This window comes from Ascaphus truei, chromosome 2 (assembly GCF_040206685.1).
Source record: "Ascaphus truei isolate aAscTru1 chromosome 2, aAscTru1.hap1, whole genome shotgun sequence".
Lineage (NCBI taxonomy): Eukaryota > Metazoa > Chordata > Amphibia > Anura > Ascaphidae > Ascaphus > Ascaphus truei.
This window is the reverse complement of record NC_134484.1, coordinates 49,205,454-49,228,693: the sequence shown is the minus strand read 5'-3', so window position 1 is coordinate 49,228,693 and position 23,240 is coordinate 49,205,454. Positions and strand designations below refer to the sequence as shown.

Here is a 23,240-nt window from a genome sequence, read left to right as displayed (position 1 = left end):
TTTTGAGATATTCCCCAGTAGATTACCAGGCTGCTTAGTTATTGTGCACTGCACTGTATTAATTTAGGTCTAGCGCTTGTTATAGTATATTTGTATTGTTATTTATAGATTATAAACTCTGTTGAGCTGGGACTCCAATTCCTTTTTACTTCACTTGTGTAACATTGTATATTATCTCCCTGTACCGTCTGTATTATAACTCGCTAAAGCGCTGCGCACATTGTTGGCGCTAAACAAACATTAAGCTCCATCATCGTAAAATATAAGATTTGACTTAACCTGGTTTTTGAATCATAGGTGCAAAATGAGCTACAGAGTAAATTGTCCTGATAGCTTATAAAAAAAAACAAATATTTGCAGGCATCTGGCTTTATAGAATGGTCTACAAACCTTTGACAGCAGATCAGCTACTGTGTCCATCATACAAGCTTTGGTCATCAAATAAGAAATACAATAATGTCATTGAAGTGTTTGTTCACTATAGCCTTTCTTGGCACTACAAATCACCTTTGCTTTAGTTCCAGAAATCAACAACTCCGATATAACAGCAATATATTTTATGGGCATTTTTTTTATTCTGTAATGCAGGGAGTGCTACTTTGGGTCTCATTTTTGAAAGAGCTCTGATAATTGACAAGAAACACATGAAATTTCAAACAACCAAGTGAATTATGCCAGAAGAGAAGCCTTGAAATGAATGTATGTATGCACACGCACGCGCCCAAGCACAAGCAAGCAAAGTGATCATAACAGAACTAACAATTCCTATATTCAGCATTTTTAAGTAAGTACCACCACTTGTATGTTCCTGGTTATTTGCCTTTAGCCCATTTGAACTTCGTCATTTCCAGATTTAAATCTAAAAAGCCAACATGTTAAGTTGTGAAACTATACTTAAAATAGCGCACTATGGGCCATAGTTACTGTACAGTGCTATTCCACAAGACACCTTGCAGTGTCAGAAGACACCTTACAATGTCTTTCAAGACGGGAAAGTGTCTTTTGAAATAGCACAGATTTGCAACTATGGGCCAATGTGTTTTGTGGACAAATGCTCTCCCTTGAATGCATTTTACATAGTTCATCTTGCCACTGTTGTATTGTTGCTTTAACAATCTCAGATCCGATTTCATAAAAAGAGCAGCGAGTTGGTTATAACTTGAGAGAGAGATGTGGTTACAGACAGAGGCAATGAAAGTGTGAACTCCCTCTATAAAACCTGACGGATGAAGTGGACACAGTTTAGAAAGTGTCTGGCACGTGCTGCTTCCCTGTATTATTAGAGTGCGTGAAAAGTTATTCATCACCGGATTTATATTGCATACTGTTCTTAACCCTTATGCAGCTGGGAGGTTTGCAATTATATTGACTGCATTCTAGAAAAGCCTAAATAAAAACCTGAGCACTGCATAAGTGATCTTATAAAGCCTCCTCCTGTAATAGTGTACGAGAATGAAGCATACGTTCTGCATTAAATAAGTGCACCGTTCCAGACGGGAAGGCTTTATAGTGTGTAGCATGACATTACATTAGCTCAGTTTTATAATGTTACTGGATCAGTTTAAGTGTTACGCCTTTTAGAATATTCTTTCGCTACAGGTTTACGATTGCAATGCATTTTGTTACTGGGCTCTCCACGAGAAACAGGAACAATGATGTTTGCAGAGCCAATGAGAAGATGTAGAACGTGCCTATCGAGCGGCTGCATAACAAGCATTTAATTCAATATATACATTGCACAAAGAAGAAGAAATTACATTTTGGAAAGTTGAAAGGCCAAGGTATTTGGCAAACGGCAATATTATTTCTCTCCTGCAACCACAAAGCAATAAATGGTAGCACGCTGCCCTAAGCTGAACTACAGTCATCGGTTTATACCCTTGTTGAGTTAGTGTATAAAAGCTTCATGAATCAGGAAACACATTTGGGTCTGTCAGCGTAGCTGGCTGTAGCTCTGAGGTAGCTCACGGTCTTTTTGCCAAGAATTGTAATACAAAAAAAAATTAATAAGGTGAAGTCTATAAGTCCTTTGTGATAAGAAGGTACCATTCCCAGGAAATGTTGAAGGCTAAGTAATGATGAGCTTGAAAATTCCCATTTAGTTTGGAATATCAGGGTCTTAAATATTAAAAAAAAAAAATGAAGACTGCGTGTTCAACTGGAGGTAAAAACTGACAATTCTGAGGTGAGGTTCGTTTCATGAAAGAGTTGTGCAGAGATAGGAGGGTAATATGTGCACTGCAGCAGACCACACAATAACCATTGTATTTATTTTGAAAGCTTAGGAAGTATAAAAATAATTTTAAATGTTTATGAAATAGTAGAAGTAATCAAGGCATCCAAACTAAAGTATCCTCTTATCGGTTACAGATCTGTTTCAGATTTAAAACCTTGTGCTCTTCAGGCTCAAGCAGGGGCGGGCAACTCCAGTCCTCCAAGGCCACCAACAGGTCTTTAACTGAGCCACCTGTGCTGGAGCAAGGATATCCTGAAAACCGGACCTGTTGGTGGCCCTTGATGACTGGAGTTTCCCACTCGTGCTCTGAAGGCCAAGATGGTAAGACTCACCTGCTAGACAGACTGAGGAGCTCGTGTTTTTCAGTTACAGGTGCCTTTTTATCCAGCTCAAAGAACAACACATTGATGAGATGGGAGTTCTTAATTATGATGGGGACCTCTTCAAACATGTGCTCAAATGCTATGTTGGCCTTCTTCAATCTGTGGACAGAAGTTACAGAACAGTGATTAGAACGGTTTATGGCCAAAGCACTTGCTAGACCAATTCTAACTCCCATGGCTTTGCATAACCTTTTACTTCATCACACCAAGCAATGTGCAGAAAGTAGACTTACTGCCAAACAAGGTTACAAACACAATGATCTGCTTTCAGGGCAATTTCATGGTCACAGTGTACGTTATCATAGCGCTATTAGTTGAAAGGCATTTGTTAAATGTCATAACATTATTACACCTATAACAAAAAGTCTTTATATTTTTCTAGATGTGATTTTAATTAAAGTACAATATTTAAATGTTGCCTTCATTTCAGACAGGCCGACAGTTCACTGAAGGCTTGTTGATGTGATTAAGCTTTATTATATAATCCGATCAAGAAATTCAGTAAAATAAATGTAAGCACTGTACAGTATATGATAATATATGCAACAGTCAGAATTAATGTCAATTAAAAAAAAAATCAACAAAAGCTATTGACTTTTACTGTTTGTGCAGATAACACAATTATAGCCCTCATACAATTTGACATTCTGGTTAAACAAAAAGTGTGTTATATTTAACCAACAGCAATCTTATAATGCTTAAATATGGCCTTGCTTTAGGCAGATCTCCAAGTCAAAGGCTATGGGGATTGACTTAACAAAATGTTGTATTCCTGCTTTATTTCTCTTGTAAACTACATGTAGAAATGAGCCATGTTGCAAACTTGATATAAGGGCATACGACTGTTACATGAAAAAGCACTGATCGGGAGTTAAAGGAGCAGAGCAAGAAAAACACCAAAAAGAAACCGCTAAAACAGGTCTCTGCATCCGAAAACAGACTTATGTTCACTTTCCTGTAAACTTGTACATTTTGCTTATTGAGTGTTAGGAATTTATGGGGCACTGCAGAGAAACAACAAGTAACTCTCACAACCAGACTCTTGGATTCTCATTATAGTAATCTCTCTACCTTAAACTACTGAACAACTTGTTCTTCACAGTCTACCTCAACTCCACAAATCAAGGGACACGTTACTTGCCAAGTTTCACACACTGTCAATATACATACCCTTCTGCAGAGAAGTCTTTTTCCTTACAGACTTCCATCAGTTTGGGTGTCAGTCGATAAGCCTTCAGTGAGAGGGAACCCTGTGCAGTCTTAATAGGATCTAAATAACCAGATAATTAAAGATCAGAGGGTTTCAGAGACAAAAAAGGTTTACATAAGATTAACACCAAATATATCAAAAGACTGATTTACAGGTGTGAACAGAGCTAAAAATGTGTTCACCAAACAATACTACAGCGGTTTATTCCAGGAATGAAAGTGAATATAGGAATGTGATTTTTTTTGTCAATGTCCCTTATTTGTTTGAATGTATTCTCTTGTTGAACATCGGTTTTTACAGTGGCACTTCTTCATACAGAAAATTGAGTTGCAGAACACCTGAAATTATTGTGCCTAATCCCTATGAGAACCGGAGGGCCATCACGTCCACTTCTCTGTCACTCCATGCCATCAGTGCAGATTGCGTCCTGAGCGTCACAGGAGCAAGCACAGAACATGAGAAAACAAGCATATTTTTGGGGAAGTAGCTACTACAGATGTATCAAGACTTAGGCTATGCTTATAGTTAGGGCTGCGGCGACCGTATGATGTTAGCCGTCGCAGTAGCAATTCCTTCTTATAGTGCATGAGACGAGAGGGCGACGAGAGGGCGACGAGAGGGCGACCAGGGGGCTCGGCAGAGGCGCGGCTGTGAGCGGTTCGCCCTCATTGGCTGAGCTGCTCACGTGCCGCTGATGTCACGTGCCGATCGATGAAGTCAAAATCCTTTGACTTCCAGCGACCGCGTGACGTCAGCCGTCGTGGTTGCGCCCACTACGGGCACCCGTGACGGACTGCATGTACTTGCTACGGCGCTGCACAACATCGCTATCGCCCTAACTATAAGCGCAGTCCTAGGCTACGATTATACAGGAGCTGTTGGGCGGCAGTGCGATGCGGTGACGTCACCGCTGTGATACGGAAAAGCAGAAAGCAGGCAGGACGCAGCCAGAGGACAAGGGAGGCGTAACCGTGGGCGGTTCACCCTCATTGTCTGTACCGCTCACGAGACGCGGCCGTCGCTCCTGGAAAACAAAGTCTCCTGTCTGCCGCTTTGCACTGCGCGCCTGTCGCGAGAGGTATGTTTGATTTAATTGGGTTCATGCTGTTATTCAGCTGCGCAGCGTCACTCAACACCGCCAGGCTATTTAGGTATAATCACGGCCTTACTGGTCCCGGTGCCATGGGTGAAACGCTGCAAAATCGCGGTGCTGGGGGAGGTGGCTTCCTTAACGGCGCTGATATAGGTCCAAAACTTTCAATGGCACCTACCGCAGCGTTAACCATTCTGGGACTGCGTGTGGCCCTGGGAACAGCAAGTCTAGGTTACATCTTAATGTCAGAACCCATAAATGTAGTAGCTACGTCGCATGGCACGGTTAATGGTGCATGGTTAATGGTGCAATCCCACATAGGGGGCCAGATAACTATTTCTTGTTAAGAATGCAAGTGTAATTGGCATCCAAAGCAAATATAACCATGCCTATAGCTCAAGGTTGTCTTCCAGTAGAAATACTCTTCTGCTCACATATGGATAAGTTATCCCCCGCAACTGGACTGCTGGCTCCCCAAAGTCAATGTTGCACTGGAAATTCAAGAAAGGGGACATAGCCCTCCACATGCACAATTGTAACAGACAAGTTGATAACATTTCTACCTTATTTCTTCCATTAGAATAAGCGGGTGAACAGGAGCACAGTTATAGCCACAGTTTTTGGCGCTACACAGCGTTTTGTCAGAGGCTTAATACTCACTCAAAGGAACCAGATGTTTATACACTATTTGCTAAAAAGGATAAACAAAACAAATATATATTAAAAATGGTCACACACACACACACACACACACACACACACACACACACACGGTTGAAATCCTCAGTATTGGGGTAGGTGGTGCAAGGTAAGTGTGAGTACAAGCAACAAAGACTAAGTTGACCCATAAAGTGATAATGCAATAAATATTGACCCATTTAATAAATGTAATACAAATACTAAACGGAGTGAATCAGGGAAATAAAGGCATATCAAAAAACCACAGAAAAAACCTAGAACACAAATGTGAGACTCCCACTCTAATGCATGCCCATCAGATCTTCCTTTTGCATAACGTCTTTCGGTGTAATGCCTGGGCAACAAATTATCCTCCATTTTGTCAGATGGAAGTCAATTTCTACCTAGCAGTGCAACCACTTGAATAAACATTTATCGGCTAGTCTTTCAGACTGTAAAGTATTCTACATTCAATTAGCTGACTAACCTAGGCCTGTTCAAATGTGCATCATATAGGTGAACTGCAATTCCACCAATGTTACATACTGTGTTCAATAAGGAGCTTAACGGAGTGAATCAGAGAGCATCTTCAGAGAATAAAGAATTGGAGTTCCTGGTATATAAAGATTTAGCTACAACTCATTGTGGATTGGATATATTTTTTATTTTCAGGGTATTGAGAGAATTGTTCCAGTAGTAAGGAGGTGGTAATCTTTTCAAGCAGTTATATAAAAGGGAGCTCAATGGGATTTTAACTTTGCAAACTAAACCCCTTTGGGCCTAAAAGTGGTCTCACATTATTTTCTAGTTTTCTGGGATTTGAATGTGTTTATTTCCCAAACCTGTTCATTTTGTTATTTTTATTACTTTCATTATATGTATTCAAAGGAGAAGTTTTGGGCGAGAAAGTTCCTCTGGGAAATAGTGAAGATGGATAACAAACAGGGCTGCCACCACTCTGGGTTTGACCCGGAGACTATGGGTTTTGGCCACGTATCTCCAGGCTACGGGTTTACCTAGTAAACCTCCGGGTGGCGGAATCTTCCCAACGCAACAGCTGTCAATATGGCTGTGCGGTGTCAAATGGCGCCGTGTTGCAATTAAAATGGGAACGCTACGTGACGACCATTGCCACGACAACGGTAATGCTACGTGATGTCACGAGGCACAACATTGGCCGGGAGACTGCGGTAGGCCGTGCCCGAGCAGGTACCAGGGGGAAAGGGGGACGCGCGCCCACACACCACACCCCGCAGATCCGGGGTAGCTAACCTGAGCCGGGAGGCTGCGGCAGGCCGGACCCGACCAGGTACTGGGGAAGGGGAGGGGACGCGCACGATCACACCATCCCCTGCAGAGCCGGGGCAGCTATCCCGGGACAGGAGGCTGCGGAGGGCCGGGCCCGACCAGGTACTGGGGAGGGGACGCGCACGATCACACCATCCCCTGCAGAGCTGGGGCAGCTATCCCGGGACAGGGGGCTGCGGAGGGCCGGGCCCCGGCCATCCCTGTGCCACCAGCGCTGTGTTCGGCTGCAGGTTCCCAGATTACTTCCCTCCCTGCAGCAGGCGCCTCGCTCCGCTATTGCTGCAGCCTTCCGTTTAGGCTTCGCACAGGAAGTTCGGCGGGGGTAAACAGATGCAAGGGGGGGAGGTGAACGGAGATGCAAGGGGGGCTGAACAGAGATGCAAGGGGGTGGTGAACCTTGCACCCACCCAGTCTAGTCACGCACTCAATTCTTATTAGGAATTTATTCCATTTTTTTTAAGTGGGGGTGGGGTTAGGAGCAGGGCTAGGTGGAGAGTAGATTTTTTTTGGTTCGCGAATAGATTTTTGGGTGATTTGTCACACACACACACACACACACACACACACACACACACACACACACACACACACACACACACACACACACACACACACACGGCTCCTTTGAGTAGACAAACATGCGGCTACATCCTTGGGCTATAAGCCAGTACACCTGCTTATTTAATGGAAGAAACAGTGCTGAAATTTTTAGGCGGTTTTAACTGACAGACATAGAGAGATGTATCATCTTTCTTGAATAGCAAAGAATCGCCTGTGACGGTGAAGAGGTTACCAGGCTCACTAATAAAGGTTAAGCCCGTTTGGTTACCTCTGAGCCATGTTTTGGGGTTCAGGAGTGTCAGCTCTTGGACCAACTGTTGTAAAAGCATTACGGGGGTGGTTTGCGGAGAAAGTGTTGTCAGATTGTGTCTATCTAGTCAGGGCCCAGGTTCCCCTAAAAATGTACCCAGGAATCAGGTCGGATTTTTGGATGCATGTAGACAGTCCCGGTAATATTTCCCCTTGAAACCGCTTGCAAAGGAATGTATAGTAACCCTATAACTATAAGGGGTCCCCAGGTTAGGGGGTACCCAGCTACTGTACTGGTAACCTAGGACCTGCTTAGAGGTTCTGGGGGTACTCCAATCATCTATAAGGTTGTGAGGGGACTTTTAAAAGTCCAGTCCTAAGTTGATTGTAGAGTGTGGGGAATATGGCTAGTAAGAAATAACGTGCAGCTTCTTATTTTATTTCCCATAACCAAAAGACTTAGGATATTTGTAAAGTGTATATTTTATGGAAGTGTTTTAAAACCTATCTGCTTGTGCACAGTATTATGAGCTGAGACTTTCAGAACGTGCCACTGTGTCTACCCATATAGTGGAGATGAAAGCCCAGAGGATGTCCGAGGTGTCAAGACCATTTGGACAGGACAGAAGGACTACTCTCCCCCCCCCCCTCCCTCCCTCCACGGGCTCGGGCTGGCACTCATACACACACGCAGACACACACGCACACACAGACAGAGGCAGGCACTCACGCACTCAGACACACACACAGGCACACACACACGCAGGCACACACACACACGCAGGCACACACACACACACACACGCAGACACACACACACGCAGACACACACACACACAGGCAGAGGCAGGCACTCACGCACTCAGGCACACACATACACAAACAAACACAGATAGGCACTCAGACACACACATACACAGACAGGCACTCAGACACACACATACACACACAGACAGTCACTCACGCTGCTTTCCCCCCACACTCCTCCCCGCTCCCCGAAGCCTCTCCTCCCCTCCTCATTGGCTCACATCCACACCACGTGACACGTCAACGCTAGGGATCAGCATTCTCTTGTATCCCGTAGCGGCTGACGCGTCACAGCGTGTAGTGAGTTGTGCAGCCAGGGGGGACCGGGACCGGCTCGGGAGGATTCCCCTGCTAGTGGGGGACTCGCGTGTGGCCGCCCGCGCCGCCAGGAGCAGCGTGTCCCAGGCCTTATGGCTTTGTGAGGGATTGCCGCTTTAACAAAATCTACATCCCTCTAAACCAGTGGTGCTCAACTCCAGTCCCACCAACAGGTCTGGTTAAGGATATACCTGCTTCAGCACAGGTGGCTCAGTCAGGGCCACCTGTACTGAAGCAGGGATATCCTTAAAACCTGACCTGTTGGTAGCTTGAGGACTGGATTGGCCACCTCTGCTCTAAACCAGGGGTGCAATTTTTTTGGGGGGGAATGGAGGGTGGGGGCGCAGTTACAGAACTCTTGCCCAAGGCATTTAAATAAAATCCTGCGAGGCCTCTAACTCAGTGATTCATCCGGCTTTGGGCGAAGCGGCGACAAATAACGCCGCGGGGTCATGTGACGTGATGTCACTTGACCACTCTGTCATTTGACGCCGGCACTAAGGAAAGGGGGGCGTGCGAGCACTAGGGGAGAGCAAGCAGAGTGGAGCAGCACCAGAGGTTTGTGCACCCCTGCTCTAAACTACAATAACCACTCACAAAGCACCTCCTTCACAGCATGAAGTTTGCTATTGGTGCATGCACAAGGTCAGAGGGTGCCTTCTAGTTCAAGCAGCCAGCAGGTATTAGGCACCCAAATGTATTGTTTTCAGTTTAAGTGCGACAACGCAAGTTTTTTTAAAAAGCCATCATAAGACGGAGTAGCAGTATTACAGTGATGAAATGGGTTTCTGAAATTGAAAACAATTGTTTGACACAGACAGCTGTGTCTGAAATTGGATAATTTATTATTACCCCTGTGTCTCGCGTAGTAAAATATTCCACTGTAAACTCCTGGGGGCAGACAATCGCCGAGCTGCTGCTGCACTACAATGTATACTAAATTGCCACACAAAACCATTACTTTGTAACATGCTACACCCCCCTTGCAGCAGGGAAGTGGTTGCAATGCCCTCCGTGTGTAATCCATAACTTCACAAGTTAATCGGAAGGTGTATAATGATATTAAGGTCGTGCTATGCAAAGAGACAATTCGTTAATCTATTTGTCTCGTGTCTGCTGCTTCCACTAGTGATAAGGAGGAGAAAGGCTCACTGAAAAAAACTTGACTACAATTTCAATGCTCTGGTTATTAGCATGCAGACTACAGAGCTCCCCACCACACTGCATGCCTTCCGTGCATCTCAAATCAGGAACACAATGGCCACAGGAACTGCCTTTTTAGTTGAGAGAGATACAGATGCCTCCAAGCAGTACAATGTGCGCTTCATGTCAACAGGCACAGATAGCCGTGTTAAAGGTGAAAGAGCAAACAGAGGTGCATTTATATTTACTGGGCAGTTTGGTTTTATTACCTACTACTCTATATCTTCCTGAATATTTATGGTGTACTAGGTTTGCTGAAATATCTGGAGCATTTCAAAAAAGGTGACGACCTTGCATGCGCAGGGATAAATAAAATGTATTTTATGGCTGAAGAGCACATCGCACACTCCTGTCTTTGGTGTTATGAATTCACAGGGAGGTAGAGAGGAGAGGTTTTAACCAACTTTGGTAGAACTACGCAAACACCAAAGCGATCGGGAAGTTTGACACATCACATAACCTCCTAGGAATTAAGGAACATTCCTTAAAACAAAATATCAAATGTGTTTTTTTGTTGTAAGCATAATCTGCTGGCCTATCCAAACATTTCTTCCGTTTAACATCCTTCTACGCAGCTTGTATATTGTGGAACAGGCAGATTTCAAAGTGATCATTTTAACTCCTTCCGCTCTGGAGGCGCACAAGCCCCCGAAGACGTAAAAGTAGTATTTGTTTGGAAAAAAAGAAAATGAAATGTTTTATGTCGGCCTCTCCACTGAACACGAATTGATGCACTTTTAAATAAAATCTGCTTAAAGTAAAATAACAAAAACAAACCAAAAAAAATTAAATAAACTGTGGCTGCATGTATAACAGATCTATTTCTTCTTATTTTCTAAATCATTTAGTGTCGAGTATTACATAAATATGTTCTAATTTAACTGTACAAAAACATGATTCAGCGATTTTAAAGAGCAAAAAATATAGAAGTTTTTTGTTTGAGAATGAATGTAAGTTTACCTCTATATTTAGTTTTAAGAGAAGTGTTACAAAAGCAGTTTGAACAGAATAACTATAGATTTTTCATCAAAGGTTCAGTTTTGTGGTCGACTGTACTGTTTTGGTATGCTGATAAAGTGTGTAATTATACATATATACACAAATACACGTATGCACGCACTATTAAACCATCGAAACGTACAATTTAACAACTCTGTATAAGTTCCCCAAATAATGACCGCTTACTTGTTTCTATTCCCCCCAACTAAGACATTTATTCAAATAGGTGACAAAATGAGACAGAAGATATAAAAACAAGTGGAAAATTCATCATCAAGCTGTGATGCAATGTTTCCAGCCAATATAAAGTATACTTTAACAACTTGTTCTTTACTGTAATCCAATTGTTAACATACTGAAACAATTTGGGGGCAGCTCGTAAGATTGATTGTATTCATTAGTATTTTTTCTGACAGATATGCGGGACGTTACATTCACTTCTCAGCTGGAAACTATATGCAAGAGTGCCAGATATGGCAAACGGAGTGTTTAGGGAGGGGGAGGCCATAAAGCTGTTAAATTGCCTATGGTTCTGATACAGCGCAGAACATCTGGTCTGGAGAGCTTGAGGAAACACCATTAAACCGGCAGAAAAGAAAAAATCTTTGTGCTCGGGAAACAGAGCCGGGTTTGTGCGCCCCTGTCAGAGGTATTAAGGGAAAGAGAAAAAAAAAACTTGGCAAATTGTGTTATGATTGGTCAGTCACGTAGTACAGAGCCAGACATTCTAGTAATCGAGGTTTGTTAAGACATCTGGTCTAGTTCCACCAGCCTTCACCGAGGGAGAGGAGACGCAGGAATAAAAATGAACCGGCTACTCTCCAGCATTCCAAAACGTACACATCAGGGCTCTGATAGCAAGAAAAATAAACACAGAGAAGGAAACTCTGTCTAGACTTTGCTGCTGCTCAGGCTGCTGCAGACATAGGGTTGGTATTTACTTAAAAGGGACTGCCAGGCTACCTCAATAGACATTACTTCCATCCCACCCCCCGAAATAAAATAAAATAAATTGCTGCATGGCAAAAATAGTAAGATCACGGAAAATAGGAATATGAACGAGGAGTGGAAGGGGGGGGGGGGGAGGCAAAATAAATAAATAAATAGGAAATATTCTCTGTTACCGTAAATGAGAACCACAGATTCTTCGATGGCATGCTGGTAACTGAACTGGGAATCCAGGAGGGCTCGGCTGACGAAAGAGCCGTAGAATGTGGACTGGTACCAGCCGACGTGGAGATGGTCGATGTTGACGTGACGCAGGCTCCGCATCATCTCCATCTGATACTGAACTAGATTGCGGGAGGGGAGAGAAGTGAGAAAAGGAATGAGTGGAAAAGGAAAAGAATAAAGCGTGGATAATTGTTATGAACCCCTCTCATGCTCAATGATGCTGCAACATTGCAGGTAACTCTGGCAGCAACAGGGTGGGGGTTTATTTTAGAAAAAATCAAGCACACAACAATTACCCTTTTTAGTACCTTTTCATGTGTCATACTTTGGAATCAATGCAGCAATCAATCCTCAATTGGAGAGGAGCACATAATGAAAGCAAAATGTACTGCATAGGAATTGATATTTGTTGTGCCTCTAAGGGTTGGGCCTTGCAGGCTAAGGCCTCATCCAGGGTGGAAACAGGCGCGCTGGCACTCCAGCGCTGCGCCCTGCTCGGCCGTGCTTTTCCTGGCCGGCTAGGTGCACGCGGGTCTGGGGGCGCGGCCCATACGTCACGGAGCTGGTTCGCCCTCATTGGGCGAACCGCCCACGTGACGCGCTTGCGAGCAGCAAAATCAATTTTGCTTGCTCGGCAAGCGGCTGGCTGAGCGCCGAGCAGGCTCGCCCGCCCACGCAGGCCACGTACATTGCCACAATGTGTCCAGCGTGAGAGCACCCGCACAGCACCACCCTGCACTAGGCCTACGGCTGAGTCACGGCTGGCGCTGAAAGCGCTCCAAGCATGAGCGACGGGTGTCCTGCATTTACGCGCTCGGAGGGGGGGGGCGCGCATTGCGGGTAGTTGAGCGAGCGGGAAAGTATAATTTTTTTATTTATTTAAGTGCCGAGCGTGCACAGCGCGAGCGAAGACACACACACACACACACACACACACACACACACACATACACATATATATCTATATATATATATATACACACACACACACACACACACACACGTAACCGACGCAAGCGCCGCCCGCTCAGCGCTAGCGGGGACGCAGCCTAATATTTTCAAAGGTTATTAAATGTAGCTTAAATAATGGCGTGAAAGAAACAAAATGTATTGTGGCTTTTCATACGCAGATCCACAAGCTATGCTATGAAAAAGCACCATGGCGCAAACTGCACAAAGTGGGGAGAAATAATGCTACAGTAATGCCCATGGGAGTGATTAATGTAATTTATAAAGTAACTAAAATAAGATGGGGAATGTTGGTTATTATTGAGGCCTTTGCCCCCCCCCCCCCCCAATAAATAAATTTAAAAAAAAAATTATATATTTATATAAAACTGCATTTTTCTTCTTCTTTGGATAATGTAAATAGCACACTTCTTTATAAAGTAAAGAGCAATGGAAGCAAATCTAGAGTATGAATGAGAAGCTTTGTCTAATATTAACAGATCGCAGCAGCAAGCCAGGAAACCAGAGCTAGTGAAACGGAAAGGAAAACGAAAAGCCTTAGTCTGATTTAGATATATGTATGGCGATATTGTTACTCAGGTAATTCAAAAGGTTTTAATTTTAGGGCAAGACAGCTAACTTTTTGTTTGGCAGATCTCAGAACTCTAATCAAATGGGCATCTGCTTTTGTTTATGCGTAATCTTCCCACACGTTTTAGATTTGAAATTGCCAGAGGCACTGAACAGAGTATCTGAAAGATCCACATCATCAAGATGTCCATTCGAGTAAGTGAAACATAATTTGTTCCAAGTATGTGCCGAGTTCAACTATCCTGGTATATGAAATACTGCTGTGCATTGTAGCCATATTACAGGCGTGCTAATGGTGGATTTTCATGTGTTTTAAACTATGCAATTAAGAAAAGCCAAAATAAACCGCTCAACATGACTGATAAGATTTTACCAATAAACTGTCAATTAGACTGACTATTCAGGGGATCTACACAGTGGAATGAATGTCTGGGACTACTGAAAATGTAAATGGATGCTGATGTTTGCTTATGGTAACCTAACATAAGTGGCCAATTAAGGATGAAAGCATGGGTACCCTACCAGGTAGCTCTCAACTGCAGCTCAGGCTGGCTTACCAACCCCAGAGAAACAACATTTGCTTTGTGCCAAAACTGCACAGTGATCTTTTAGCGGCTCATCAAGGTGCAGCACCACACCTAGCCGTTTCCTTCACAATGCATGAAGGGTGATTAGCAAAAAGCCTAAAATAAAATGACTGTTAATCTCCTCAGTGACATTGTTTGGCGTCAAGCAGCCTTATCTCAAAAATGTAGGAAGTGCTTATCTGATCAAGCTCTTTGGGGCAAACTCATTAAGCTCCAATGCAGGGTACAGCAGCTGCTCCGTCCGGTTTTAGCTGCCCCCTCAAGTCAATGGCAGTTTTACAGGATCAGGTGCGATTCCCCCCATCAAAACTTGATGAACCTTTATAGTTTGCAAATTAAAAAAAGCTCTCCGTAGCCTGAAGGAGCGCAGCAAGTGAGACAGCGTACTTTGCTAATGCTAATCACTCCACGGCAGGCTTTGGGACTTATACAAACTTTAAAGCGTATTTCCAACATTCTTTATGTTTTAACAGGCACCAAATTGAGTGCACGTTCACGATGGGTCATTTTTTAAACATACCACTACTTATTTGAATACAATTCAGAAACTTCATGGGGATTAATAATGTATTACTGGCCCCTCAGGTAACAAAGAGGTTAAAAAAACAGTGTACCATTTCAGTTTAAAACAAGTTTCATCTCCAAACACATTGCAGCACCCTCTTATGTTTAACCTGCTAACACGCATTATTTATTCTGTCACGTTATGCTACTGGAAAAACTAACCTTTTAGAATATGAATGGGTGAGAATGTAGCGGAATGTTTCTACTTTACTACAAGTGGGACTACGCCTCTAATGTAGGCTCAACACCGCACTTCCCAGCCGTGTCACACTGCATGTGTGTCACACTGCATGTGTGTCACACTCACACAGCCCTTCCAGTAAGTGTGCGTGTGTTTGGAAAGGTTAAGAATGTAGAATGGTTTCTATGCAGAATGTAGTGGAAAACTTCTAGTAGCCGTATCGGTCCTGGAAAAATGCATATTGGTTGTCGGTTGCAATACATTTTGGCGGAGCAACATAGCAGTCCTTTGTAGATGAAACAAAAACACTTCAACATGTGAAGTTTTCAAAGTTTTGCACACCACACACAAAAAAGTTTCCTCTACAAGGGTCTGTTAGGTTGCAATACCTTTTCATGGACCAACATAGTACGTCAATGGATTAGAAAAATATAACGTTAGCCGCGGAAAACACTGGAGTGCTCAAGGATATTTGTGTGCGCACTTACTAGGCAGGAGTTTGTCTGCTTTATCACTTTCTCCTCAAACCAGATAAATGAATATAAATATCAATCACCTTGATAAAGAGCGGACGCTTGAAACATGTAGGTGGAGGCTTTTTTTTGCCTGTGTATGCTGTATGTATCCATGATGCTAATAAATTAGCTCTGTTTTTCACTTTGGGAACGCTCTCCCTGCTTTTTTTGATCATTTCTACCTGCTGGAAAGAAGTGCTTTGTCTTTTTTGGTTCCTGTTTCTAAATGAATATAACAGGCTGCTTTAAAAATGCCCCGTTTCACATAGCATACCCCCTTAGGCTTGGTCCCCGGTGGCCGCAACGGCGTGCGCGCCCCACAAAAAGGTACAGCACTATGGGGCAGGTCCCAGTCGGCGTGTGCGCACACAAGGCGTGATGCGTGACCGCCTGTGCCAAAAGACAAGATTTTTGTCTTTTGGCAAAGGCGGCCGAACATTGTCCACGCCACGGCGAAGGTTCAGCCAATGAGGGCGCACCAGCCGTGTGACATTATGGCCAAGCGCCCCTCCCACCCCCCCGCGCCCCCATCGCGATGATCTGCTCTTCACAACCGACCACAGATCACACTGGTGCATGCGCGCAGTGACTGGGGCCGTGGCCTTAGTCAGCGGTGGGCAAACTTTGTATGCGCCCCCCTGCCTGCTCTTCCCCTCCCCTGCTCACGCCCGCCACTTACCTTTACTCCGGCGTCATGTCACAGCGCCATGTGACATCACGTTGCAATTTGACTCCGTGCTGTATGGCAACACATCACTAGAAGCCGCCGGAGGCAAGGTTAGAGATATACAGAAGCCTCGCGCGCTCCCCTGCATTTAAATGCTGTGGGGATGATAGCAGGGCCTCTGTAAGCGCCAACCCCCCCAGAAAATTTCACCCCACCCTTAGTTTGCGCATCCTTGCCCTAAGGGATAAAGCACCTAGCCAAGGTAGAAATGGTCTTACAAGTTCTTGAGGACTGGAATTGAGCACCGCTGATTTAAGGAGCAGTCTCTCCTAAGGCCAAAGTGAACAAAGGACAGTGGCATGTAACAGATACATTTAGCTGATCACTATCATTTTTTTTTTTTTTTTTTTTTAAACAAACATTTCTATGGTGAATACTGGAAAAGGTTTTCCCAACCTTTATCTGATATCTTTTGGTGATAAGAGCTGGTCAAACCACAAATCTACTGTTAAAATGTTTTTTTTTTTTGTTTTGTTTGGGAGTCGTAATGATTTAGCCATCGATGGCCAAACAGATAATAGCCGATATAGCGGAATTCAGCAGAAAAGAAACAAACATTTAATTGTCACACAATACCAAATTGCTATTTTAAGAGTAATCACATCTCTCCAAGGAGGTCAATACCAGGTAAACAAAACAAGTAAGCTGCTGCGTGGGACTGCCCCATTAATTGTTTGAGGAAGCCAAATAAAAAAATTGGAGCAAATTTTGTATCGTAAGTACGTTTATCCCTTTAACTGTTGGCATCAATAAAACGTACTCCCCCCCCCCCCCCTTACATCTAGTATCACAGCTTGCATCTTTTAGGATAAGTAGCTTTTAATGCCTGGATGTGAATGGGCAATCATTATGCAATGCAGCATGTGCATTTATGTACAGGGGGAAACGATCCCCCTAAAATGACTGTCATTTAAATGAGAAAAACAGTACAACGATAACTCGGCTCATTATCGCAAGGACCACAGGAAGTCAAGGTTATCGCAAAACTGAATTTCACATGTATCCTGCTTGTGTGAACAGTTTAAGAATGCAAAGGGGGAAAAAATAAAAAATAAAGCTTCCACGTAAACATATTTGCTTTTTTTCCTCCCGCTTTGCTTCAGGAAATGCTAACAGACACTTATGAGACTGAAACAATCCCACACAAAGTTATCAGCAGTAAGGTTAATTCATTTTTAATGATAAGAGGCACATCTGCTGCAGGCATTCAGATGCATCTGAGCAAATTCACTGAAAACAAGGGAAAAAGTGGATTTCTTGCAGAGAAAGTTTAAACCTAAAAGTGCACTGCCCGGAGTTTAACCTTTTTGCTGCCAGATTGGTCTGCCTTGTATTACATGGCAGAGAAAGGGTTAAGAAATGGGAACATGGCAAATGGTACATATGCAGTGCAAATAATATGCAGTAAGTGTGGGTTTTCACATACAAGGCAGAAACAGGCACTGGCCTTTACTACAAAGATTGTCTTGAAAAAGGCTCTGACAAAGCTCAAATGGACTTTGTAATAAAGCACCTTGATCAAGTCCTCTGGAGGGTCAGTTTGACTTGTACAGTCATATCCACACAGGCATAGCTACAATTCTTGCAAATCCCAAAAGCTAGATAGGTTTACAAAGCAGAAGCCAGAGCATTCTCTCGCCAACAATACTGTTGTGGTGGGGGTTCCATTAGACCATGGGTGGTCAATTAATTTGGTATTCTTTGTGGGCCACACGTTTAATATACGTCTCCCCTCACCTGCATCTCACACTCCACCCACGGCCCTACCCGTGGTGCGGGTCACAACGCGGCAGTAGCGATAGCCAAAGATGGACCAGGCTTCCAGAGGGGCCTAACTTCTGATTTAGGACAACGTTGGTGGTTTCCTGCCTTAGCACCACAGGTAGGGCCCAGGGAGGGGGTGGTCGAATCACAACAATCGACAATTTTCTCTATTTCAAAGTGATCCAGGAGGATGGACCGCTGCTTTAAGATGCCTTTACCTGACTTCAGTCATGGATGAATCACTTAATCTGTTTAGTGCTCGGATATTACATCAATGTTACAAGGGTCAGTATGTTGATGGCCCATGATATTCTAACAAGATTCTGACCGCAAAGTAATTAAAGCTGGATTTCTTCTTGTCTGTTATTTTAATAAATGCCGTTCCTTACATTTACAGCAATGCAATCATCATCTAATCTGTTTATCGATCTGTTCTCCCATGATCGATCAGTGAAGATCTTTCTTCCAAGGGGGCACAATATGGCAGTCTATTCCAAAAGAAGAAGTGGTGTGGCTTCGTAAATGATTGCTATAGCAACCCAGGGAAGCATAATACATGAAAAAATGGCAAAAATGGTCAAAATAAAAAAGCCAATATTATCTAATACTAGACTACACAACCAATTTATTTTTTCTTAATAACTAAGGATTTTGAATGACATTCTGCTGTCAGACATCCAGGAAATTGACACCTACACTATGCTGATGGCCTCAATGACCTATCAGAGGACCGTATCATACACTCAATTCATCAGGAACACCGATCACAGCTGATAAAATAGAAATGCACGTGTAAAGCTGTGCAGTGTAAGGCAGCGGCCATCTTGAGGTTGGCGTTGCAGGAAGGGGAGGTCCTGTCGTTCAGGATTTCCTCAGCGTACTGGAGACGGTGTGGTCAGTTCTGACGGAGCCAGCGAAGGGAGAGGTAGTGTCCGGGGAGCAAGTCAAGCCCCTCTGGACTAGGCCAGACCCATTTCCCCTAGGCCCCAGATAGTATGCCCTACACTGTAGTCAATGTATTGTAGGGTCGGCACATAGTAAGGGACTCGCCTCTTAGTATACCAATGACTCAGCGGAGGATTCCCCAGGCCTGGCGGAATCGCTCACGCTGTGCTACCGGATGTAAGGCGAGAAGGGTATTGTGTTGAAGGCCCTGCATTGTGGGACCACACTTGCCGCCTGTCTACAAATCCCCATGTGTACTCATGTAGCCAGAAAGGTACCACCACGTGCACCAACACCACACCGGGAGGGTAGCACTGCCCTCACCTATATCTGGGTGGGACTATTTGGACAGACCAATGGGTTTTAGGTGCCCAGGGCACCCTCAGCACTTTGGGGGACGGTTATTGCGATTGTGTAAACTGTATTGCTGAGACTATGGGACCATAGTAAATAGGTTGTATATACTTTGTTGTGATTGTGGTTATTGGATGTATACCGCTTCCCGTGAGGGCCTATTTTGCCAAATCAGGGATCCTCACGGGTGGAGGAGCTGCACCAGCCACGGAGGCTTAGGCCTCTTGTAAGCCTAACAGGTAGCACCACAACACCCATATCTCCCAGAGGAGAGAATGGATGTTACATGTAGGTATATGATTAGTGGATGTTCTATTATGAATCAGGGAAACCAGGGCAATAAAGCAATCCTATATGCCAGTCTACAAGATTAATAGATCTTGAAACATTTATGCTATGTAAACATAATTATACAATAATAAACAGGTACTTCATATATTATCCTATATAAACAAAATAATGCATACATTTTGAAGAACCACTTGAAAAGATTTAAAGCTTGTACACTACATTTAAAATTCTTGTTGGTCCATCATAAAACTTTGTTTATTCTTCATTAGAATTTTTTCCACCACATGGGTCAGGGTTGGATAGAATTTGCAAAAAATATTCACGAGAAAATAGCTCAAATTATTTTTGTAATATATTTTAAAAAACATGCACCATTTTTATATTGCTAATCGGATAAACATAATCAATCATATGTTGCTGTGCCACCCAACTCAAAAATTAAGGTTACAAATTTGAAATATTTAGGAAATTAAGATCAATTTGATTAGATTATTAGACGTGCTCACAGGATCTCACTATTGGTGTTAAGGTTGTTAAAAGTCCAATGTAAATCTGTCTTAAACATTATCTTACATTTTGAAGTGTGTTTTCGTGGCTTGATTCCAGAAAAACAGATCAAAGCAATGTGATAAACAAATGTTAATTGCCAATTGAACAAATATATGCCATGTGTGTGAATAAGATCAATAAACAGTAGTTATATCAGTGATGAGACCATGCAAAAGTGTACCTGCTCTCCAGACTTGAACATATTCCTAAAGCAGATTCTCATTTAACCGCTTAGATACTGTAAGTGAGGCAACAGGTATCGCATCAAATCCTAAACATTTTGTCTGATACATATATCATCGAGTGGATCGTTGGGAAATCCACCTCCTGAAGGTGAACCTGGTTCAAACACCAGTAACAGTTCTTTAAGCAAGTCATGATTTGCTGTTGCTGCCGGTCCCCAAAAAATGGGAATGTGAGCCCTACAAGGACTTATTTCTATATACACACCTGTGGAAACAGTCGTGCAATATATTAAAAACTATTATTAGGTACTGGTACTTGAGATCATCATACAGGACACATGGTTAAAGGTCCCCAAAAACACTACAAATAAGCTTTGTAGACTGCATGGCACAGTGTAACTGAAAATGCAGGCTTTAGGAGCCATGAATGGCCTTGTTTTTTGGGACTGTTGATGCTCGGGAAAACCAGCTGGTGAGGTGACTGCTTTAACCGTTTTGTCAATACATACAGTACTACTGTAGTTCATATCCTTGCCCAATGTCAGGTATTCCTATACAGACAATGGGATGCTACCTTTCCGGTTGCTTCGTTTTGAGAGACGCAGCCGCTTGTAGATGATTAAGTTGTAACAAACAAAGAACATCTATTATTTGCAAAGCTTTGCCTTATGGGCTTTTGTGGATAGAAAAATCATGTCATCAAAAGGTTTTCAAAGAAACAAAGGATATGCACTGATCAGAGATTTAGAAGCCGTTTCAAGCCTGAACTTTATGCTTCAGGATAATTAGTTCAGGACCGGTCTATCACAGCCACACATGCAGTAACCATGTTACTGAGGAATGGGCAAATTGCACCATCGCATTATGCTATACCTGCAGGACGATACATAGCAGGTCAAATTATCCGACTAAAAAGCAGGGTTACTAGAAGCTATTGGGAAATTTCTAATTGACAAACCTTCAAATGTTTAACTAATGAGCACAATAAGAAAGGGAAATGTACAGTTGTGATGACTGAAGTGGGGGCTATTTGGGCCTTTGTTTATTGTACCAATGATTTAGTGCCATTGTGCAGCTTTGTCAGAGTAATCTACCCGGATAATGGTGTAAAGTGGCAGCAAAAAGTTGATGTAATTGAAGTCTGAAGAGTCTTTTGTTCCATTACGTGATGAAACTACAACCTCTCACTTTGAGCTCCCATTGCAACACTACAATTCTTAGAGGCAATTCAAGCCTTTTTCCCCCCTCTATTTTTTATTACAGGATTGAAGCAGGCGGTCTCTAGAGCTGAACCCCATTAATTTCAGCTCCGGGGACCCCCTGCTTCCCGAGATACTTCCCTCCATAGTGGGATCCCGTAGCCACTCCAGGGTTTACTATATGTCGGCTTTTCAAAGCTCCCGGGCCCTGCAGGCCAATAGGAGTCCGGGACGTCATCCTGTGCGGCTCCCTATTGGCCCATGTGACAAGGAAGTTGAAACCCCCGAAGCGAATGCCGATATCTCTGCAGTTAAGTATCTCCGGAAGCAGGGGTGGGAGGTGTCCCAGGGCGAAAATTAATGGGGTTCAGCTCTGGAGACCCCCTGCTTCAAACCTGTTCATAAATGGGGGTGGGAAGGACGGGGGGGGGGGAGGGGGGAGGAGACACACACACGACACTTGGATTACGTCTTTAATGTGGTTTACAGAAAATGTCCTTCACCCTGTATTTAAATATCCATCTTGATGTAGGTTACTAGGTGTTGCCACTTTAGAGCATTGAATTTGAACGTTGTACAGGGTTAGTTAAGGCCTTACATTCCAGTGGACAGAAGAGCTACAATACTACAGTATAAGCTGGTAATATTGATTATTATTTTTTTATACCAAGCAGCAATCAAAACCACCACCGAAAATGTACAGTACACGTTCCACCTTTTCCTTTTTTTCTAACGAGCTGTGTACTGCTAGTTGAGATGTCACATTGCTAAGAGAAAAAGATGACACCCGAGGGCTTGGGTGGTTTAATATACAAGCAAGGTGCAGTCACGCTGTGTGCGTGCGTGCATATAAATATATATATATATATTTAAGGATAAAAGATTTCTGCACAGACTAATCTGCTTCATTCCAATATTTGAAGCATCTGGAGTGAAAGCTTCAGTGAACACAGAAATGGCTTCAGCATACAGTGCTCAATGCACCTGCTAAAATCTCATCACGACAGTGAAGACCCCCGCAGAAACTGTCGCTGGCACAGGCCACAGTTCATAGTTCTTGAACATTAAATCTGTTCCGGTCTCACTGCTACTGCACTTTCTGCAGACGTGCCCTAGAGCCAGATTCTAGTCCTAACAATCACACATACCCTGCAGTGGGACCATTGTAAATATAGGCTTCAATTTCTGCAGTCTAGAAGCCCCAGGGACTGTTTTCTGTACCTTAAACAGGTTTTAATAGCAGCCTAGTAGTAAATGAGGCGGTTTCACTACATCCACAGAACTGAAGCGGTAATATTGGAGTAAAATATGACTGCTACAGTTAACTTAACACCTTTGCTGGATACCTGTAATGCATGATCTTTTATTATAAACTGCTTTGGCAATTAAGATTTCCTACCTATTTGCAGGCTAAAGAAACTGAGGATAAACCCTACACATTGGAAAGCTTACATGCATTGGAACCTTAGGGCAATAGACTTGTGGCTGTTCAGATAAAAAGCTAACATTGGGTGCTTTTATTTCATTCTTTTATTTGAATGTGCTCCTGTGGCTGCCAGGGACACACCACAGCTAATCCTAGCAGGGAAATTTAATCTAATCCAGGAGTGGCTAACACCAAC

General features: G+C 43.3%; 1 protein-coding gene across 2 annotated transcripts in view; it reads right to left on the bottom strand.

The window, feature by feature from the left end:
* Positions 1–23,240, bottom strand: part of EIF3H (eukaryotic translation initiation factor 3 subunit H) — a 130,389-nt gene that overhangs the window by 11,199 nt on the left and 95,950 nt on the right. For both annotated transcript variants that reach the window (XM_075582403.1, XM_075582405.1), the window contains 3 exons: positions 12,170–12,337; positions 3,790–3,889; positions 2,569–2,718 (listed from right to left, as the gene is read on the bottom strand). In XM_075582403.1, coding sequence (XP_075438518.1) covers positions 2,569–2,718; positions 3,790–3,889; positions 12,170–12,337 — 418 coding nt within the window. The remainder of the gene's footprint in view (positions 1–2,568; positions 2,719–3,789; positions 3,890–12,169; positions 12,338–23,240) is intronic.